At 38.0% G+C, this 21,306-nt stretch overlaps 1 protein-coding gene across 5 annotated transcripts in view; it reads left to right on the top strand.

Annotated features, from left to right (window-relative positions):
* Positions 1-21,306, top strand: part of AMMECR1 (AMMECR nuclear protein 1) — a 108,568-nt gene that overhangs the window by 45,114 nt on the left and 42,148 nt on the right. For all 5 annotated transcript variants that reach the window (XR_008468566.1, XR_008468567.1, XM_054215331.1 and 2 more), the window contains one exon: positions 16,751-16,861. Coding sequence is in view for 3 of the 5 variants with exons in the window: in XM_054215331.1 (XP_054071306.1) it covers positions 16,751-16,861 (111 nt within the window). In the remaining 2 variants the exon portion in view is untranslated. The remainder of the gene's footprint in view (positions 1-16,750; positions 16,862-21,306) is intronic.

A 21,306-nucleotide genomic window follows, 5' to 3' on the forward strand; every position in this document is an offset into this window, starting at 1 on the left:
CACAAACACAGCTAGCTGTGTGTCTAGCAAAGTTGTCCAATACCCCTGCCTGCTTCTTCCTAGTCTTTTAAGTCTGTTTGCTACAACAAGGAGGATCCCTAGTTCAACAGGACACAGTAATATCAGCTGGAGGGTGGATTGTTTCTACGAGATTAACTCTGACCCAACTTATGACCACATAAATGCTTGAGATGGCAAAAGACGTGCTGGAGCATGGAACAGAAACCAAGTAGGCAATATGAGAGCACCTTTTTCAGTGGCATTGCTAGTTATCGATTGTAAAATGACACTAAGGTTCATATGAGGCAGTGTTTTTTTTTTAAAAAACTTTTTATATTTGTTCCCTTGTATCAAAAGCATAACCCTAAACTTATCAGTCTTAGAATATAAAAAGTGCATTTTTTTAAAGCAAAATTACTGTATTGTAGATGCCATCTCTGTATCTGCGTCAACTTGTGTTTGATAAGAGACAGGGAAAGAACTGATGTCCCACATGATGATCAGCTTAGCCCTGTGTGTTGTCCCCCAGGGATGGCCAATGGCAGATACTGCTGGAAGAGCATAAGAACAGGGAAGGCCTGTAAAGATACTGCTGTATCCTCCAGTAATTTCCTATACTAGAGTTAGTGTCTTTGTGTTTATTGGTTGTTTAATTGTATGGCTAGTGACAGCATGTAGTAACCAGTATGATACTTGCTCAGAAAATGATGCTTTGTCCGTTATCTTGATGTCTGAGAGTAACTAAGGCATGTCTGCTGTGTACTAAGAATTGTGGCCTCAATTAAAAACACTGATCTTTGTGTTACTGCACCATTCTAACACTAACTGCAGTTTATCCCTCTTCCAAAGGGACCTGTGACTGGTCAGCTGGCCTGTGGCTAACACACTTCTCTGTTGCCTAAATGCTAAGTGCTTCTTTTTATTCAAGGTTAGCATGGTTACATTTACATTATGAGCAGTTTTGTTCTATCTTATGCTTTGCCTAATCTGCTAAAGCAGCAATGTGTCTGAAAGCTTCTCTGCTTTTTCTAGCAATATAGGCTGGTCTAATAAAAGTAATTATCTTTCTTTAAAAATCTTACTGCTGCTCCTTTTTATTTTTTTTTATTTTTTAGGCTGTACTGCATGCGTGTCTTCTTGTGGGGTGCAGATGTAAGCAGTCATCATCCTTGCCCTTTTTCACTGCCCCTTTTGCCTCCTCTTTGCTTTTTGAGCTGATGCCCCTGCAGGTGCTCCTGCACAGGGAAACAAGCTTGGTCTAAGTTAAACTGGCAAAAAGGAAAGAGATATATTTTTAACCAGATCAGTTCCCCAGTCACGCGTGTTTGTTCCAGAAGAAGACAGGAGGCTGGCTGACTGGGGATGGGAAGACTGGGTGAGGCTGTTTTTATCTAAGCAGCAGCTCTGAACTTCACTGTTACTCAACCGTCTATGCAGTCATTTGTGATTTAAGGGGTGGAAAGACACTGAGAGATCATCTAGTTCATCTCAAGGCACGGTATCTCTGTACTTTATACCTATGCTGACTGACAGATGTCTGTCTTGCTTAAAAACATCCAGTCTCCGTAGCAGACATTACTTTCAAACCAGTGAGAACTCCCAGATTTTGAATCATCTTTGTCAGTCTTAAAAGCACTGTCCTTAGTATGTCTTTTCTGTGACAAAAATATAAATACCATTTGGCTCAAATGTATTTAGTCTGCCTTTGAACTATTGTCTCATTGGTTAAATTACACGGGTAAGTTCTATACAAACAGTGCAATCTAGAGTGCCTTGATTTAATAGTAATTCTTGTGATCCAAAAGATTAATTTATTCCAGCTGTAGAGTTAGTGAAGTCTGAATTAGAGGGCAGTTTCAAATTCTGATGAGGCTTGTTTTTTAGCTTGTCTTGCAACATTATTGTGAGCTTCTTTAAACCAGTACCAAAATAATCGTATGGTTTTTACATTTTCAAAGTTATGTATTTTAAAAACATGGAAGTATACTCTAATGTGTCTTGTATTGTTTCAAGTCTCTTGCTTAACGCTACTGTTATGCAGTGGACCTTTAGAATATGTAGTTTAGCATGAAGAAAAATCAATGACTTCCAAAGGAATAGTTTTGAGTATTTGGCTGAATTGCAGTCTCTCCTGTCACCAGACACCTTGGCGTATAAGTTTTGTAATGTATTACTGCTATTAAAAAATCTTGTGTAGTTCCAGTTTTTTCTTAGGTTTCTTTAAATATTTCTCATTCCTTTGAACTAAGTTCCACTTAAGCGGAAAACTCCTGTGTGTGTTCATTTTTCACAGGCTTGGCAAATTCTCAGTTATTGGCATAAATTTTTCGTTCAGCTGTTTATGTTGTGCCCTTAGGTGCTTATGTCTCAGCATGCATCGTGCATTTGGCAACTAACAAAAAGCATTTTAAAGGTCCAAATGGATGCTTTTATGACTGTATGTCTCGTGTCTTGTATGCGTAAAGTGTGTGAATTTAATTAACGAGTTATTTTCCAGATCAAATTGCGTACATTTCTGCCTACTTCTACTCATTCATCTAATATTTTGAAAGAACTATGTGTCTCACAGTTACTGAAATGCATTAAAGTGTAAGTTATGATTTGTCTGTAGCAGGAGAATCCCAGTTACAGCTCTATCAAAATTTTGTGTGACCTTTTAATAGCTACAACTCCTGGTTTTCACCGATGTCTTGACTGACTGCTTCAGGTAATATTTCAGCAGAACAAAAAAAACAATTTATAAAAACCCAGCATCCCCGTTGCTAATGGTCACTGGCAGTTTGGGTAAAACTGTCAAGTAATCAGAAGGAAAAATTCAGTATCTTCATTGGCAATGAGAACAGACTTTCTTTTAAGGTAGTATGTGTAGACTTTAAAGGCAGGAGTTGTGTGTGAAGCTGCTGTCTAAAATCTATGCAAAACAATATTCTCTGGCTCTTGGTTTGTAGTTAATATGCAGCAACTATTTGTGAGCATGGAATTGCTTGCTCTCTTACAAGAATGGAAATGGTGCTGTGGCACTAAAATTCCAGATTTTTAGTGCCTACAGAATGCTTTTTCTCTGTCAACTTTCAATACTGATTCTATGCCTGAATTGTCCTGCTACTGATAGAAGAGGAAACATTATATTAGGACCTCATAACTAACATTGGCTGCATTCTTGCTAGTGACTTCTAAGGAAAGAAAGGATCTAGGAGCTGGAGCTATTCCTACCTAATTTCCTCAGCATTGTCTGCACTATTCTTTTATGGGGTAGAAGTTCTGGGGGCCTTATGCAGCTCTTTAAAACACTTTGGATGTGGTGTTCTTAAAACATTTGGGTTTGGATATATTTTACTTCATGGAATTTTAGGAAAGGGCTCTGCTAAATCCCTTCAAAGCATTAATTGCAAAAAAAATGTCTCTTCAAAGGAAAATGCTTTCACTGGAAATATTTTTGTCTCGATTACAGTTTTTAAGTAGAATGATCATAAACTATACATGAGATCTTTGGTGGTGCTGAAATTGTTTCATGTTTGACTTGGAAAGCTTCCAATCATATGTTTTTAGGGTGACTGTTGCATCTTTTAAAATGTTTGTCTTTGACATTAGTATCCCTAATGCTGGACTGCTCTCTCATGCTGGAGAGGAGACTGCGAAGCGTTGCTGGGGGAGGATAAGCAGTGCCAGTTCTTTTAAGTGCTTGTTAATTTGAACACTTGTTAATTTGTTAACGTATTTGTTAACCTGACTACACTTGACCATGAAGTACATGGGTTTTGAGCTCACTTTTAGATATGGGAGCAGCATGTGGTTTTTAAGTTGTTCACTTTCTTTGAAAATTGGGTGGGGAGGTGACTTTGGGACTTACCCAGTTCAAAACACTTAATATGTAGCCAGAGTTACTTGATGCAAACTATTTATTGGATGAAATGCAGTATTTTCCTGGTTTTTCTGTCTACTGCTATGAAATGGAACATAAAATCATTTACTGACTTCTGGGGTATGAGAAAGGTAGGAATAGCCAGGGAGAAAACACCAGCTTTGCTTGGATAGTTTTTTTTTTTTAACAAGCCAATAGTTTCAATGTATAATCTGAAGTTAGTTTGAGTTGATTAAAAGAAGTATAATGTATGACTAATAGTAAAGGTATTGGGGATACAAAACTATATTTCTTAGAAATATTTAAATATGCCCCATAGAAAGTCATAATCAGGTGACTGCAGACTCTGAAGTAATAATGTTAATAATTTTTAATGACACTGAATTGATTTATTAACTTCATAAAGTCTGTTTTTTCTGCTGTGGTTCATAATCGTGCAATTGGGGAAAAACAATTTGCTTAAGTAGGTCAGCATAAATGTGAACAGTTTTATAATGTAAATATACATATTGTTATATAATTTTATTAAATGTTACAAATGATGGTGTCTTAGTAACCTAGAATACGTTGACACTTGTTCTTGGTTGCTTTTGACATTAGAGCAAAAGTTTATCTGAAGGTACAGCCCTTACCCTGGGTGCGTTTAATAAGCCTGTGTACCATCCTGAAAGATTAAGCAGTATTTTGATAAGAGGAGTTAAGTCTTCATGTTTGCATTCCAAAATTCAAAATCCACTTTCTCATAAGTTTTTACTGAGTCCTTGGGAACATGCTGAATGCTCCAGAGGTTTTAATCAAAATGAGGGTTCCAGAATTTATGAAAGCAAATAGCGACCCATTTAGGGAGAATGGCCTCAACCCGCACAGACTTGTAATGGGCATGTGGGATGCAATGAGTTTAGTATTACTTTATTGCTTCTCCCCCCTTTTCGCAGCGGGGAGGAGTCAAGCTGATTACAAAGGGAGATAGATGAAGTATGAAAAAGACGTAGAGAGGACGGAAATGGAAAAGGAGGTGAAAGGGGGGAGAGGGAAACAATGGCTAAAAATACATGAAATGTGGAAATAAGCACAATGGGCAGGAGAATGAATTTTGAAGTGTAACAAGTTCAGAATCTGATGGAGGCAGGAGTACACGCTTCAGCTGTCAGCTCCCAAATAAACAACTATTTTTTAAATCTGTGTATACTGATGGTATTTGGTATTGAGGGTACATGAGTGCCCTACTACCTTCCATAAGTAGCTGTGTAGAGATGGGCTTCTGTGGCTTTTCCAAGCCTGCCATTCTGATGCTGGGCTGCCGAGAAGGCTGGAATCTCGTGGGCTGGTGAGAGATGGGAGCCAGCGAGTCCAGACTCACACCTGCTTTTCATCACCTTTACCTTGAGTAGTGTCAACAGCGCCTGTTGATACTATATTTCTATAGTGCTTGTTGAATAAATTGTGATGATTCTCTCTTTTTTTTTGGTCATTTATTCCCATTCTGTAATACTTTGTCACATCTGGAGTTGTGTGAGGCTGGTGATGCTGATCAGAGGGGTGTTACATGGTTATGGCTTTGTTACAAAACAGTGTAGAGTTCAGCAATTCCAGATCTAATGCTTAATAAGAGCCAGAATCAACTAGGCTAAGTACAGAGCCATCCTATCTGCTTTCACACGCGTGGCACTGGGCTGCTCAGATAAGCCTGCTCTCCTGAAGTACCTGAGCAATGGCTGTCTTCAAGCTGCATTGCTCCCTCTAGACCTTGCAGGCATCTTAGATCGAAAGAATATGTATAAAACAATAAGCCCTTTTAAAAAAGTGAAGCTGATTATTTATTGTCTTTAGTGATTTTTGGTGTTGAAATAGATTTTTGTTGTTGTTTGTTCATTTGTGTTTGAGGAACATGTTTGGATGTTTACCTTGCTGGGGAGGGCTTGGATAGGATTAGTAGAAGTTTACAAGATAGAAGGTTAAACCGACTAGTCAGAGGTAAATATGGAAGAGCAGGGGATCATGGTGTGCATGATCACAGAAAGTACTGTGATAATACCCTGGTGAGGAGCCTTGGCATCACAATTGCTGTGTTTTAAAGGGGATGTAACTCCTTGTTCCATTCTGGTAGTTCCTCTTTACTTTGTTAGCTTCTTTTATTTAAGACTAGCAGACTCGTTCTACTCGGCATTCAGAGGAAGATGAAAAAGTTCTTCTCTTCCTGCACTCTTCCTTCACTTCCACAGTTTTCCGGAGGAACTATGAATTTTCTATTTTACTTCTCCTTGCTTTTTTTTCTTCCTCATGTTTACTCTCAAATCATGTCCTTCCCTACCTTTTTTTGTGTGGGTGACGGCTTCATGCCACGCTGTTCATCATTGCAAAGAGTATTTTAAATTTGAAATGACTAATGGTTTCCCTGTTGAATGCATGATTCTGACAAGAAATAGTAAACATTAAGGCTATGTTAACACTGCTGTTGCTAAGATTGATGGCCAAGGTGCTGGAATAACCTTGTGATATTGCATTGGCTGATACTTGGGTCATACTTGCAAAGCTGTCTCCACAGCTGTATGAACTAGAAATATTTCGAAGGCTTGAGTTTTATTTTCTTTTTAATTAAAAAAAATAATTCTTAATTAAAAAAATACGCTTTCTGGCCTAACTGCATAGGATCCGTGTTGGATCTTCACTTAAACTTGATCTTATTGTCTTGGAAATACAAATGGCTTTAGTGGCTGAGGTACAGCCCTAGGGATTGGTGTTCTCAGGTTACTCAATTCTAGATGACTTAATTTAACTTAATGATTTAGCAGCTATCCAGATGTATAAACCTGATACCTGCTGATTGAGATATAAAACTGCTTGGTTTGTGGTGGGCAAGAACTGCAGTTGGAACATTGTTGAAGCATTGTAATTTAAAGCAGTATGAGCTGATTAACCGGTATGTCCTCTTGGTTAGCGTATGCACCCTCAGCTGTGTGCCTGCGCAGACACCACAGCAAATTGGTCCGTCATACAAACTCAATTTATACCCAGATGAAGCTGTCATTGTGGGAGTTTGGGGAAGAAACATTCCATTTTAGAGGAAAACTCAAGTCTTACCCTAAACAAGATATATAGACTTAAAGATGCATCAGTAACCCTGAGCAATAAGCGAGTAATTAGATGACCTGTATGAAAGATGCCATCCTGAGGAATTTTCAGGTGCCCTGTGACCTCCCGTGCCGCAGACCAAGTGCTCTGCCATTGCCACCTGTACCACCTCGAGGAGCATCACTGTGGAGGATGTTAGAGTTTTGCAGGTTGCTTCTTGAAAGTGCAGTTATATTGTACTGCAACTCCATATGTTCAGTTTCAAACGCACTTGGGGGTTGGCAACATTAAATACTGTCTTGGGTACAGAGGTGGGTAAAACCAGTTTTGTCCCGAGCTGTGATTCTCTGCTTGTGTAGAACGTGACTTTTACTGACGATTTTGTTTCTCTGAGGAACTGTAAATATTCAGATCTTTTTTTAGCACTGCTAAGTAAGCCCACATAACCAACTTGTGCGATTTCTGAGTAGTTCTGGATTTTGTTGCATGTAAATATTTATTTCAGCAAAGTGAACAGTGAACTTAGGAACATATGTCATAGAAACTCAATTTGTTTCATGAAGTTGATGGATAGTCTTGTGAGAGTTGGAGGGAGAAGGTGCAAAAGAATGACTTTGTAAATACAGAGTAGTGTTTGACTGAGCATCCAATCTGGGCGTACCTAAAATTTGTCGGCACCCCCTTTTTGTAAATGGTTACTTTTAACTTCTCTTTTCTGGAATGCTGCCCGTATTGCCAGCTCATCTAACACAGTATACAAGAACAGCAGCACTGATCCTGCAGCTGAATGAACAGCCACATCATCTGGCTGTGTTTGTGAATTTATGTCCATTTTTAAAAGTAATTTTAGTATATTGAATGCAATCTTTAATTAAGGTGTTGCAGGTTCACCTTAGAAAATGACCTACCAGTAAGCAGTCCTCTTATTTTTAACCCTGATTATGCTGTTGTTTAAACTAGATTTTCTTAAAATAGTAGCTGCTTTCTGACCTTCCTTAAGATTAGCTGCTTAGCTAAGCAGAACTTGCTAACAAATTCACACCTAGCAGCTCAGGTTTTGATTGGGAGGCTGATTTCTCTAGGGCATGTAATGATTTCAGGAAAACAACCGAACATACTCAGTCTGTTATGTGGGTAAAGAAAGAAATATTTAAATGTTTGTTTCTGAAATTCAGTAGTTGGAAGAGTTGCTCACTTGATCATTTAGTCCTGAGAATAACTGAAAGACTATGCTGTGCCTTCAGAAGTATTTAATAATTTTTTCAGTAGTTACATAGTGTTTTAAATTAAAAAATTGCAGATCTTGCTTCCAGCTTCTGAAGCCAGTAGATTGTGGTGACTGTCTTCGGATCATTGTGTATTGGCTGTAAGGAATCTTCTTCATTCACTAAATGTGTTGAAGAGGTAATGCAATATAGACTAGTAGTAAGAATCTGAGGCGTTTCCCACAAGGAAGAATGTTATCACAGAATAAATTTTCTCCTCTCTGTGGAAATCTATGGGTTTTTTTGATGTGCTCTAGTCTTTATGAATTTTGCTAGATAAAGTCATTATCCTAGTAAGTTGGGTTTTTTTGCGTATAATTGGACACAGGCAGGGTAAAGGATTTCAGACTCTTACTCAGTACCTAATTCTTTCTACAATTGTGTAAAAGTAGCCAAGCAAGTAGTGTGCTTTTTTTAACTCATGTCAAAATATGTGTTAAGTGGCACCGTAGTGGAAAAACTAGCTTTTTGTTTGCGTCTAGGCTAATTAGGCTGAAGGAGAAACTGAAGTCTTTAAGGTGAGCTAATTCTAGGAATAAAGTGATAACCTTCACCCAAAAGACTCTTTATATTGGCTTTCAGAATAGCGAAAATATCATCTATGGACTTCTCTAAATTTTCACTTCAGAGCCCGCTATGAACTTGTAGATAAGTTGCTGGAGAAATTGGCTTCTATTCTTCATTCAGAAGGTGCTTACACACTCAGGTAAATGTTGAACAGCACCTTGAACCTCACTGAAGCTACTCAGTCTTACATTATTTGAAGCAATAAGTAAATTGTTTTCTGACCTTTAGAATATGGTTAATGTTACATGTCTCTCTTTCTCTACTCCTGTTACAGTGCTATGTAGAAGGAAATATGCAGAAGTGCAAGATGAATGTGTTTTTTCTCAGATTTTTTTTTTTCCCCGATCCTAGAGGTTTCTAATAACAATCGTCTCTCCCACAATTTAACAGATAGTTTTGTGTGTGAATTTTCCCTTTGTTCTCTTACATTGCATCATACAAAATCAGAAAACGAGTCTGTAGTAAACATCAGGAGACCGTTTGTTCTTGTCTTTTGTTAAAGGGCAGAATCAAATATATTTACAGTATTGCTGACAGTGGCCTGGTTTTGGAGGGCTTTGAGGGTACGCTGATGATGGCAGCTGTACATCCTCCCAGGCAGTCAGTCCCAGCACTCATGTTTCTTACCATGAGGATTTTTTAAATTGAACATTTTACAGTTTGGATTTCTTAGCATCTTCTGTTGCTATATGTTCCCCTAAGTCTCTGAGTTAAGTAGCTGGCCAACAATTTCCTTGTCTTTCTCTTTCTTCTCGTAAATTATAGTTGGTTTTTCTTCATACTTATTCATATGTCAGTTTGCAACATGATTGTCTTCATTATGCCTCTTTTTCTTGTGCTTTGCTGTTTTTCTGTCTGTCTTTTCAATAACCTGATTTATTTCCAATTTCTCCAAGTGGATCTATTACTATGATGGTTGGTCTTTTTTTGCACTTGTACCCATTTCCTTTCCTGTGAGGAGCTACAGACTTTTTCTTCCTTTCCTTGTTCTCTTGTCTTCCAGAACATCTTGCATATTAACTGTCTACATTTATCAAATTCTGTCTATTAATCGGGGGGGGCAGAGGGTGTTTCCATTCTCCTTTACTCCTCTTTGGAGTTTCATGAACTCTTGTGTTGACTTTCTTGTGTCTTCCCAGATTTTTTCCAGAATATATCTGGTAAGCTAAAATATCCTCGCAGCACGTTGTATGCTTGTATGACTATTGCAGAAAGGCACTCACCAGAGGTTGTTGTTGCTGTTGACCAGCTCCATAATATCATCCGTCAAGTTTCCCCTTTCATCACAAACCAGATACTTTCAACATACCTGCCCCCCTCCTGTGCCTCAGAGCATACGCGCGGATGCCCTTGATAAAACTATCAGCAATCCCGCCTCCTTCATTACTAAGCTGTATCTCTTACATTGAGTAATGTGGGTTAGCTCACTGAATTGTGACATCTGGAAATGCCACAGCCTGGAATATAACGAAGTTTAGAGTGCATCAGTTAGCAGGGAGGTTGCTTTTGGGGATTCTGAAAAAGGCTGGCGTTGCTTGTGCAAGGGATTACAGCATACTCTTTTAATGATAAACTTTTAATTTCTCTTTCTCTGTATGCTTCTAGTTTGAAACAGTATTATGTGAGGGTTTAGCGTTATTTGAAAGCGTAGCATGATTTTCCAAATAAGATAGAGTAAGCTTTAATTAAAAAATATAAATGTTAAAATTTCTAGAATTTAGGAACAATAGCCTTTTCACCTGTGTAAAACAAAAAGGAAAGCACTGCCACTGCAACTTTGCTTGTTTAGAGTACTTTCTGGGCATGTTGAAGCTTGGAAATCCTCGGAGCTGAAGTGGAAGCAGTCTGGTCTTACAAAGGGATGAGCTGCTGGCTTTTCAAAGTGTCTGATCCTACAGCCCTGGGTGTCAAGTAACATTAGGACTGTAAAGACTTTCTTCCCTTCTCTGGTTATAAAAGATGGTAGGTTAAATAAATAACTATAATTAAAATGTCTACCTAAGTATCATTTTACCTCTCAGTTCATCAAGTTTAATCCTTTTCACTTCAAAGTCCTACTTGAAGTCTTCAAGTGAAACCAAAGAAGTTCTTGCACGTCTTTTATAGAAGTTGTGAAATATTCCTTATCTGTTGCCCTTCCTTTCCCCAGTTATTCCCACCTTCCTCCCCTTTCTCTTCCTCCCTATCCATAACAAGGAAGAGAAACTTTTCATGCTGCCTCTGGTTGTACCAGAAAAAAAACAATGTATTCACACTTGCCTTCTCCTCCACACCCCAACTTAAAAAACCCCCTTCACTTTTTATTAAATGTACTGGCAAATAAAAGGCACCTTGTATCCAGTGCTGCTTTCTATTAAAAGAGGATATTTTTAACAGTGCTTTCTACATGATGTCTGTATAAGTTATTGGCATGCTGACTCTTACTATGGTAGCTGACTGATTACTAAAATAGCTTGTGCACTTTTGCTTTTAGTTTGAATGTTTTCAGTAACGTATAGCAGGCAGGTCAACAATTGGTTTAGGTGGTTTTGATTGTAAAACATTAATAAGATACATGCTTAGTGCACAGATAAGCATGTTGTATAAGAGTATTTTGATACTTTCTTTCAATGTTTATATAGGTTTATACCTTGTGACCTTCATGTGAAGTGCTCCAATTCTCCAGAAGTTGTAACAGATTAATGTTCAAGTAAAGTACAGGGCTGTCCTAGTTTCTTCATTAATGAAAATAGCATCATAGTAGCTGAAGTGACACATGGGGGAGAACTCTGATCGGGTGACCCAAGCTCCTGTGCTTCTGCTACACATTTTCTGGCTAGCCTTTAAGGTCAGTGTTTAGGGTGTTGGATACATGCAAATACTTTGGTAGTCTGTCAAGGAGACAGATTGTGTATGTATGACCCTTTTGATGACAGCAATTTTATATAAGGAAGCGATATTAGTTTAAACTCTTACTGTGTTGCAACTGTGTCTTTAATTCAGTTTTGCAACTGAAAGGAGGGAAAAACAGTATGTGTGATCAGCTGGTTTTCATGGGGTAGTGCTTGACAACCTCTATAGCAAATAACTGAAACAGTTGCCTGCTATTTAGATTAGAGCTGGGCAAGACTTTTCAATAAATAGTAAATTAGGCAATGGCTGGATGGAAAGTTTATAGTCCTCAGGTTGCTTGCGAATTTTCTGTGGTATCTGTACGTAGTTTTAGATGGAAATATTTTTTCAGCGTCTGTCTCGTAAACAAAAAACCAATCACAAAATACAGACCCTTATGAAAGAATAACAATTAAGATATTTACGGATGCTTCTAAGGGTCTGGATTTGGTCCCTTCTCCTTCTGTACAGTTTGAAACATCTTCCACCAACTTTCAGCTACTGAGTATTTGGGGTGCTCTGCATCATTCCTGTTGTTAACACTCTCAGTAGGGTATGTCAGAGGTTCCTGGCATCGCCATGAGAAGCTGGGTAAGCCATCAGGCAAGTAAATCATAGAATTGCTTAGGTTGGAAGGGACCTTTCAGATCATCTAGTCCAACCATCAACCTAACTCTGACAAAAACCACCACTAAACTGTATCTCTAAGCACTATGTCTACCCATCTTTTAAATACCTCCAGGGATGGTGCCTCAACCACTTCCCCGGGCAGCCTGTCTCTTGGTTCAAGAGGGCTCACTCCCAAGCTCAGAGCTGTTTTGCTTTTTAATAAGATGCTTCACCCTGAATTGAGTAAGAGAACTACTTGAAGCTGATTGCCAGAGCCCTCCTAGGGAAGAGCAGCGTCTGCTTTGGTGATTACTTTCTGTGGGGTTTGTGTTTTTTTTTGTTTTTGTTTTTTTTTTTTGGAAAACAAACAAGCAACAACAGGAAAAAAACCCAACCGTGCTTTCATACTAGATCAAGAGGGAGCCAGAGTCAGAAAGGTGGGCTCACTTCACCCCAGTGTGTTCTCCCACTCTTGTGGGATATATGGTTTCAGACTTCTTTAGGCAAAAAGAGGCCTCAGATCTCCAGCATCACATCTGCTGCCTCTTCTGCTTTTTACTGAAGATTTTCTCTTCTGTTTTCTTTCAAGTGCCTGGAGGTGCAAATTTTCATTTTAGGTCTAATATTGTGTTGCTCAAAAAAACCTGCCTCTCTTTTAAGGAAAAACAGGTAACAGACGAAAATAAGGATTTGGGGTTTTTTTGAGTTGAAAATGTACGTATTTACTAAGCTGTTCTTGACATCGGTATCTGTGGAGTTTGGCACATAGCCTCAGATCTCAGATTTGCAGTTATGTTAAATGGCAGGTTTATTTGTGGGTTGTTGCTGGCTTTAAAACACAAGAGAAGCATTGGAGATTTGGAGAAAATGGGCAAGCAGCTGAAACCAAGGATACCAATAAAAAGCAAAGGAACATAACTAGAAAGATACAAATTCTTTTCTCTGCATAGCTTGTCTAGGTCTCGTGAGCAGGCTTGCCATTGTCTTTGTTTAGTGTAAGACTAGAAATGCTCTGTGGAGTTTTGAATGGTTTTATGTTAGGCTGCGAGACTTAATCCTAAAATGTAGCAGTCAGTGTTTCTAGTTCAGAGATGGAAGTATTAATACAGGTGCGAGACGCTCCTCTGTAATTCTACATACAGTTCCGGACACTGATGTTCCAGAAGGTGAATTTAAACTGGAAAAAGGTATAGAGAAGAGCTGTGATGGTTAGAATGGAAAGATCCCCTTTGAGAGGAAACTGAATGAACACAACCCATTTAGCTCAGAAAAATGAAGTCTGAAGAGGCATGTGAATTCTTTCTATAAATACTTTAGGGAATAATAACCAGGAAGGGAAGAGAACTATTTAAACTAAAGGACAATGTTGGCACAAGAATAGCTAGGTCCAAGCTGACTGGGAAAACATTTTGGCAGGAAATCGGAATGTTTCCAGAGGTTCTAAACTTCAGTGAGGTTTTGAGGCAATCTTAATTTTTCGTTTTGGGTTTTTTTGTCCCCATTATTTCTAGTAATGTTTAAGATGCAGAATGTGGATCGTTTATGAGCAGAATTATGTAATTATTCCTTAAGATAGGAGGAGCCCTGAAGGTCCCTTTCAGCCTTATTTCTCGAATCTTAAGAGTTAGAATCCTCTTGGGTCACTGACTGCTCTGAACCTTTGGTCCATATTACACTTTGAAGAAATCTGTGATGGTAATGAAGAAACGTAATTCTGTTTGGTGAGCTTATATCTTCTGTGTAGGCGTGCTGATACCTTTAGTGGCTCCTGGGGAACAGGGAGGCAAGTGTTGGGGAGCACAGAAGTTGAAAGGTTGGAAAAGCATCTTTATTCAGATTTTGTGATGTATATCTACAGGTGGTGATTCATTTATTCAATGGGCAGAGGTTTAAATTTAGTTCAGTTGGTATGTTTATATGACTACTACCACTAGTACAAAAATACATGTATATAACTTTTACTTTTTCTGTTGGTACTCATTGACAAGGACCTTCAAAGCATATGCAAATGTTTCGGTAATCCGTTTGACATTCAGTGATAGTCTCTGGACATAATATTCTATTGTCCTTTTAAAGTACCAGTAACAATGCATCCTAGAAGGAATTGCATTTTGACAAGAAAGTAAATGCGAATATGTTTCCATGAATTATAGCCCTCCACTAAGTGTATTACAGCTAATAAATCTCATAATCCAAAGAATAAAGGTCAAGAGAGTAATCCTGAAGTCTAATTTGAATCTTATTCAGGCTTGTTTCTGTGCAAGGGGAGAGATTGTCTTCAGTGCCATTGCGATCTAATCATTTTGTTGATACCATTTAGGGGAACTGGGATACCTTTCTTGAAAAAGCTGGTAAAATGACACTTGTTGATCTGAATGGAGAATAGTGTAATGATCTGCATTCTACTGAATGTTAGGTAGTAGTCCCTTCTGGCTTTATTCTCTCCAGTTTTTACCAAAAAACTTAAAACAAAAAAAAACCAAAAAACCAAAAAAACAACAACATAAAAAAACCAAAACAAAACAAAAAAAAAAAAAAAAAAAAACAAAAAAAAAAAAGAGGGGGGTGGTGTGGCCAAAAAGAAATAAAAGGAAACCCAAATCCAAAAGAAAGTATGACTTCAGCTTCCTCTTCTATTCATCATCATTGAAAGAAGGGAACTTGTCCAGTTTAATCAAATACAGAGGAAGTTGATGTACCAGCAAGCGATAACAATAGGTTTTGGAAAGCTACCAGAGGATGGGATGCTGCTGCGTTGGTGCTGTGCACCGACAGGCATCTCCTTTTCTGCCATTACATGATGAATATCTCGTGCCACACCAGACAAAGCGAATGGGATGGAAGAAGAAAAGGAATATGGGCTATTCCTTGAGAGTCCAACCGCCCCCACACCCCAGTACAGCTATATCCATCTCTGTTACACTGTGCAGTGATTTGGGCAGTTGTGCAGTGACTGATGTGTTCATACAATAATGCTCTTGGCTTTAGTATGTTTTAAGAATCTCAGCATAGCTTGAAAGGGAGGTTCTGTTTCATGAAATGCAGAGAAATTTGCAGCTCATGTATTTTTTTTATCTCATGTTAGGTTTCTTGATCTTCATAGCAGTGACTATGGACGATACAGCTGTTTCTTAGACAGGTCCTTACTACAAAGAAAACCAAGATGAAATCAGGGTGGTGATTTGTACATCTGGGGAGCAATGCCTGATCAAAGAGCTTTGGAGAGAAGTCAGTTGTACATCCTTAAGTGTGTGTGTGGTGGTTGCAGGTGCTCTGAATGTCAGAGATGCACCTTGCTTCTGTCAGCTTTAGTACAGCGTGGCTGTAGTCTTCATATCAAGAAAGATATTTATGCCTGAATGGCCGATAGCTTTCCACAAAAATTAACACCAGATTTACTTCAGGATTTAAGGGGGAGATGCTCTGCAGTTATGGGGGGTGGGGTTGCTTGTTCTGCAGGAATGTGAACCTGTTTGTGATCAAGAATACTCTGTGTCAAGTTTTTTAAATTAAATACCTTTATTTTTTATTTTATTCTTTTAAGCGTAACAGTAAGGGAGAGTGCATTCTTGTTTGTGTAATCCACTTCACTTTGTCTCCTTTATGGAAAAAGAGTAAATTTTATTTGCTTTTCTTCTCTATACATTCCTGTTCGTGTCAGGATTAGAAATCTTTGTTAGAGTTGAGAGGACTGGGTATCCAGGAGCCAAGTGCACTCCCTGGAGAAATTCAGGTTTGCGTAGTTTTCTGTTGCTTTTGTATTGATACAGTGCTCTAGAACTGCAAGGACAACTTTGGCCACGAAAATTTGTGTGGTTTGTCTCTTTCTTGTTAACTTCATGTATAGATTGGTATAAAATTGTTTGATAGTAGAAGTATTTCTTTGTAACTGTCATACTTGTATAATTGAGACATGTTCAACTTAGTAGAGATTTTACTCCACTCCTCATCATTTTTGAGATTCTTAAATACTGACTTGGGATTCCTGCAGAAAATATCCTTTCCTCAGGCAGTTTTTAAAGTTTGGAGGGTGTTCCTAAATTTTCTTGTCTTCCAAGGATTTCTAGTAGTTGCTTGCCAGGAGTGTTAAGGGCAAAAGTATTTGTGCTCAGGTGGAGGGCGGGCTAGTGTGACCAGGGGTATTTTTCCATTCTGTAAAGGGTTCCGTATATACAGATGCCTGAGGCGAGGCTTTTCCCATCCACAGAAGAAGGCTTATGGGTGACAGAGAGAGACACTGAGCATATCATATCTGTTATCAAGCCGTTTCATTGTCCATTAACTACTCTAGTAATCTTATATTCTATTATATCACGAGCAATGTTTCTAGAACAGTGAAAAGAATTGCGAAGGACATTTCTAAATACCATGGCCTGCTCAGATGCAGTTATCTTAGAGATTTGGCCCGCCATTGCCCGAAATGGAAGGGCACTGTTGCACATATTTCACACAGACTGTCAATATTGCTTCTGTGATCATATCTTTTTTTTCTTCTCTAAAACAGCCCACTGTTTGTAACGTGGAAGATTGGTCGAGATAAACGATTGCGTGGATGCATAGGTACTTTTTCCGCCATGAACCTGCATTCAGGACTCAGGGAGTACACACTTACTAGGTAAGATTTTGTTTTCTGTAGCCTTGATTTACATATTTAAATAGTCTACTAAGGAGACGATAGGTGTGCTTTGGTTTGTTTTGGGTTTTTTTTGCTATGTCACTGTACCGATCAATGAAAACTTGTATCTCCTTTTGATGCTAAGCGTATCGCCTGTTTTTTTGACTACTTGGTGTCATGAGGCTATGGTTTCAGTTAAAAACCATAACTTGAGCCTTTTGTCTCTTTATTGGTCTGGAAAACTACTCTCTAGTAGCTTATTGTATCTGACTATTAATAGTATTTTTTCCAGTGTTCAGACAAATTTTAACCTTAATAGTTAATATCAGGGCAGAAGACCAGAAAGTCAGGTTTGGGGATTATCCTATTCACACTTCTAAAACAGCAGGTATTCTCACCTCTTCTCCATCAGGTGCTTCCAATCAGCTGCAGTTAATTTAATGCTACAAATTTCCATTACATGTTACTCTTCAGATACATCCCAGCCCCTGAGTGGGAAGCTTCTGGATGAGGGAGGTAAGTGATGATAATCCTTCACTCCCTGGCAGCATAATCCTTCATTTTTTGATCTACACCTAAATTCATTCACCTTAATATTGTTCCATTTCCTTTGCATAGAGTGAAAACTAATAAGTTTATCACTAGAGCTAGTAGCAAGCTTTCTACTTGTTTTTTCTAAGAGTTTTCTTAAGTTTATTTTCTAAAGAATCAATGGAATATTGTTCCACTCAGTTACAATAGACTGTTTATAGTGCTTTAAAATAGAAACTACATTCTAGCATGTGTAGATCTCTAAAATTGTCATCACTTAAAATAATTGGTGCTTCCAGATCACTTTAGATTTGAGGCTTTTCTCCATTGCGGGATCTTTCTCTTTGCTGTTAAAACACCCTGTCCATCCCAGTATTAAGTAATATTAAAATGGGACTTGTTCTTTCTTACATGTTTTTCTTACACTAGTTTGTTGCAAGCTGAAGTTCATTTCATGCTTCTCTCTGCTCAGCTCGAAGAAATCAACTGCTCATCTCCTGGAGTCCTTACAAACTTCTGAAAGACCTAGTTACCTTTGTTGTGTTGATTTTATTTATTATGTGGTCTGGAATATTTCTGGTTGTGTCCTTTAAAACCTCAGCAATCAAAATGGCCAACGAGAAGAAGCAGCTTATAATAAAATTCAAAGGAATCTCTGTATTGAAGGTTAAAAGCCTTAAAATCTTAACCATTAGTGAGCCAGACTGGAGGAAAACCATCTTGTCTTCTGCACTGGAGAGCGTTTTATTTAAGTGTACACTTTGCAGTGCCTGATCGAGAACAATGGGCTTGTACAGAAAATTACCCCTTAAGACTAGGAAGAAGGTGATAGCCAAAAAAAGGCTTTGTTGCTCATAGATTTTTCCATTCTCACAAATCAAATAGTGCTGTACCTTTAAAAATGTTTGAGATTTCTATCACTGCATTCTAACTCTGAAAGGTGAATTCAAAATACATGAAAAGTGGTGCAAATTAAAGGGAACTGAAATATTTTCAGTGCAGTGTTTAAATGATGGCCACACACTGTGGAAGTTTATGCTAGGCTATAGAGAGGAAAGATAATTCAGTAATTTTCAGGATGAGAGAAATGAAACTATATACCAACCTATATTTCAAAGATCTTTGAGATCTTCGGTTGTTTTGTTTTTTTTAAAAAAAATTATTTAGTGGCATGTTAGATTTTATTACCTTTCACAGGGAACATTTTTCATGTCTATGCCACCAAAAAAGAATGTTTTCTGTTGTTGGAAGAAAAAAAAAAACCCACAACAAAAACCCAAAAAACACACAACCGAAAAAACCCAATCTTCAGATACAACCACTGAAACGTAAAGCTCATATCTGAATGTTCAAAAAAGTTGTTCATTTCTACCAGTCATTATTTAAAAAAAGAAAGAGAGGGTTACCTGTGATCAGTTTCCTTCATGGTGTTAGTCTTTTCAACTACAGAGCTTCAGAGGAGAGCACTGGAGGAATAAATGAAGCACCTTTGAAATGTCTGAACTTTCAGAGTTTCGAACTCCACAGGCCTCCCTAGGAGGGATCAGAAACTAGGACATTATAGCTTGATCCTGCAGTATGTGGGCAATAGGCTCCTGCAGAAGATGTGACAATTCCTGAAAGAGGAAAAAAAAACAACTTCAGGGAAGGCAAAAATTAATCAACAACATAGGCAGAATGAGAATAGACTCTCCCCATAGAAAGTGAAACTTCACCAAAATTTTCAGTTGAGGATATAGGCAGATATTCTTCTGACTTTATTTTACTTTGACGCTGGGAGGCACTTTTCTTCAGTCATTCTGAAGGTACAGCATGGATAAACAGAACCAGGTTGTTTGTCTAGTTGATTCTTATATTTTTCAGCACCTGTGGAATTGTGGCCCAATTTCCAGTGAGTAAAATGGTACAGAAGAACAGCTGTTCTTAAATGCCCTGGTGCTTAGCCATAAAAATATCCTCAATTTCCTTCACACGTGATTTTATTATAAATATGCTGAGTAGTGCTTAGGATCACGATAAATCAAATTTTCCTTAATTCTAGTAGTGATGTCTAATCGTATATTTTATACAATGAGCATGTACATCTCTATCTGCATACAATAGCATTGTTTCTTTGAAATAGCATAATGATACTTCATCTAGGAATCTGAAGTGATCAATTTCTTTCTTGGGACACCCACATCCCCTGACTTAAAAACCACCTTTTTGGGTCTATAAACAAAAATGGTGATGATGTGTGACCAAGTGAGTTTCTCTTCCCCATTTTGAGCTCTGTGGGTCGTTACACTGGTATTGCCAGTATGTTCTAAACAGGAAATGTATGTAGAATGATTCATCATTAATTGGATGCATCTGCCTAAGTCATGAGGAGGGATGAGAATACCCATAGTTAAAAATGCTAGTACTGTGTTCCTAATAAAATCTAGACATTAGAATTCAATTTTTCTTTGAAGTTATATCAGTGAAACACAGGGGAAAGGAAGTGTATTATTAAAATCTTCTGCAGAACTTTGAAAAGATAGATTCAGATTTCGTCATTTTTATATAATTTTACTAGGAGCTTAGTTGGATAAAAATCTAACCTCATCCAAAATGTTTTACAGTATTGAATATTGTATATTAGGATGCAAGAAGTTTATAATGGGCAAAATAGTTCTTTAGACTGAATGTGTTAATTGAATATCCCACCTGAATGCGTAAAAACAAACCAACACAGATTATGAAAATACCTTGTGTTTTACAGCTCCTTCAAGAAAATACACTGAACTTGGAAGCAGGTTACCACAGAATTTCACAACAGGTTGATAAATTACTTTTTCATGTATTCTGTTCAGCACTAAGACGCAGGTTTTGGCATTTAAGTTTTAAATTCCTGCTCTCTTACACTTGAGATATTGAAAGAAATTGTTTCATTTATTCATTTTAGTTTAGTTTCTCTACCCATTTCATGTTATTTCAAGTCATATTTTATGCCTATTGGATATAACAAGTATAGGTGTATAAATTACGTTTTAACCCTGTGGTTTTTTATCCTGTCAAGGCTAGAATATGTATCTGGGGAGGGAAATAGAGAAGAGGCAGAAAAGGGAAATATTATATGACGGAGCCTTCTGTCACTGAAGAAAGCAGGGAAGAAAAATTGGAGAACTCCAAACATTAAGTGGATTATCATAATGGCTGAAAACTGGATTTAAATTTTAAAATAGTATGCAACCCACGCTCCTTAACTAGCATAGGCCTGTCTCTACTGACTAATGATGTAATTGGTCTTTTTGTTGTGTCTTCTACTTACCACTCCACCTGAGAGAAGTATGACTGCTGTCAGACATTCAGCCTAGATGTGGTTGATCAAGAAAAGAAAACAAAGAGGGAAGCTTGGGATGAGAAGCATAATATTGAAGGAAATAAAAGCTGCAGTCCAACTTTCTCATAACTGAATTTGGGTGTAGATTCCATATGACGGTTTGGCTACCAGTGGCATGAACTACTGCTCTATATTTGTCAGCAATTTCAAGAGCCTCAGTCCTTGTTGCTGACACATTGCCTGCCTGCACCCTTTCCTCTTCCATATAGTAAAGCTAACTTGCTAAGGTGTGGCAAACTTATTTAACGGGTAAAATAGAAAAATATTGAATGGCTGATGACATAAATATTTATGTTGGCCTTATTTACTAAAGTCTTAAAGACAAGTATTTGTGCAGACAGGGCAGCTTCCCTTTTGTGTTTCGCTGAGGTTACTACTCTGTTTAATTCCTCTTTCTTTTTACTAATCAGAGACTTGTTCAGCCTTCCCTGTAATCAGCCCCTACAACTCAGTGCTAACTTCCCAGCGCCTTTACTATTAGGCAGCATTGCTATGGGTGTAGATAGACATTGCTGTTGATCCAGGGCAAAACATACTCATGTATCTGACT

The sequence above is a fragment of the Rissa tridactyla genome, chromosome 9 (assembly GCF_028500815.1).
Source record: "Rissa tridactyla isolate bRisTri1 chromosome 9, bRisTri1.patW.cur.20221130, whole genome shotgun sequence".
Taxonomy (NCBI): Eukaryota; Metazoa; Chordata; class Aves; order Charadriiformes; family Laridae; genus Rissa; species Rissa tridactyla.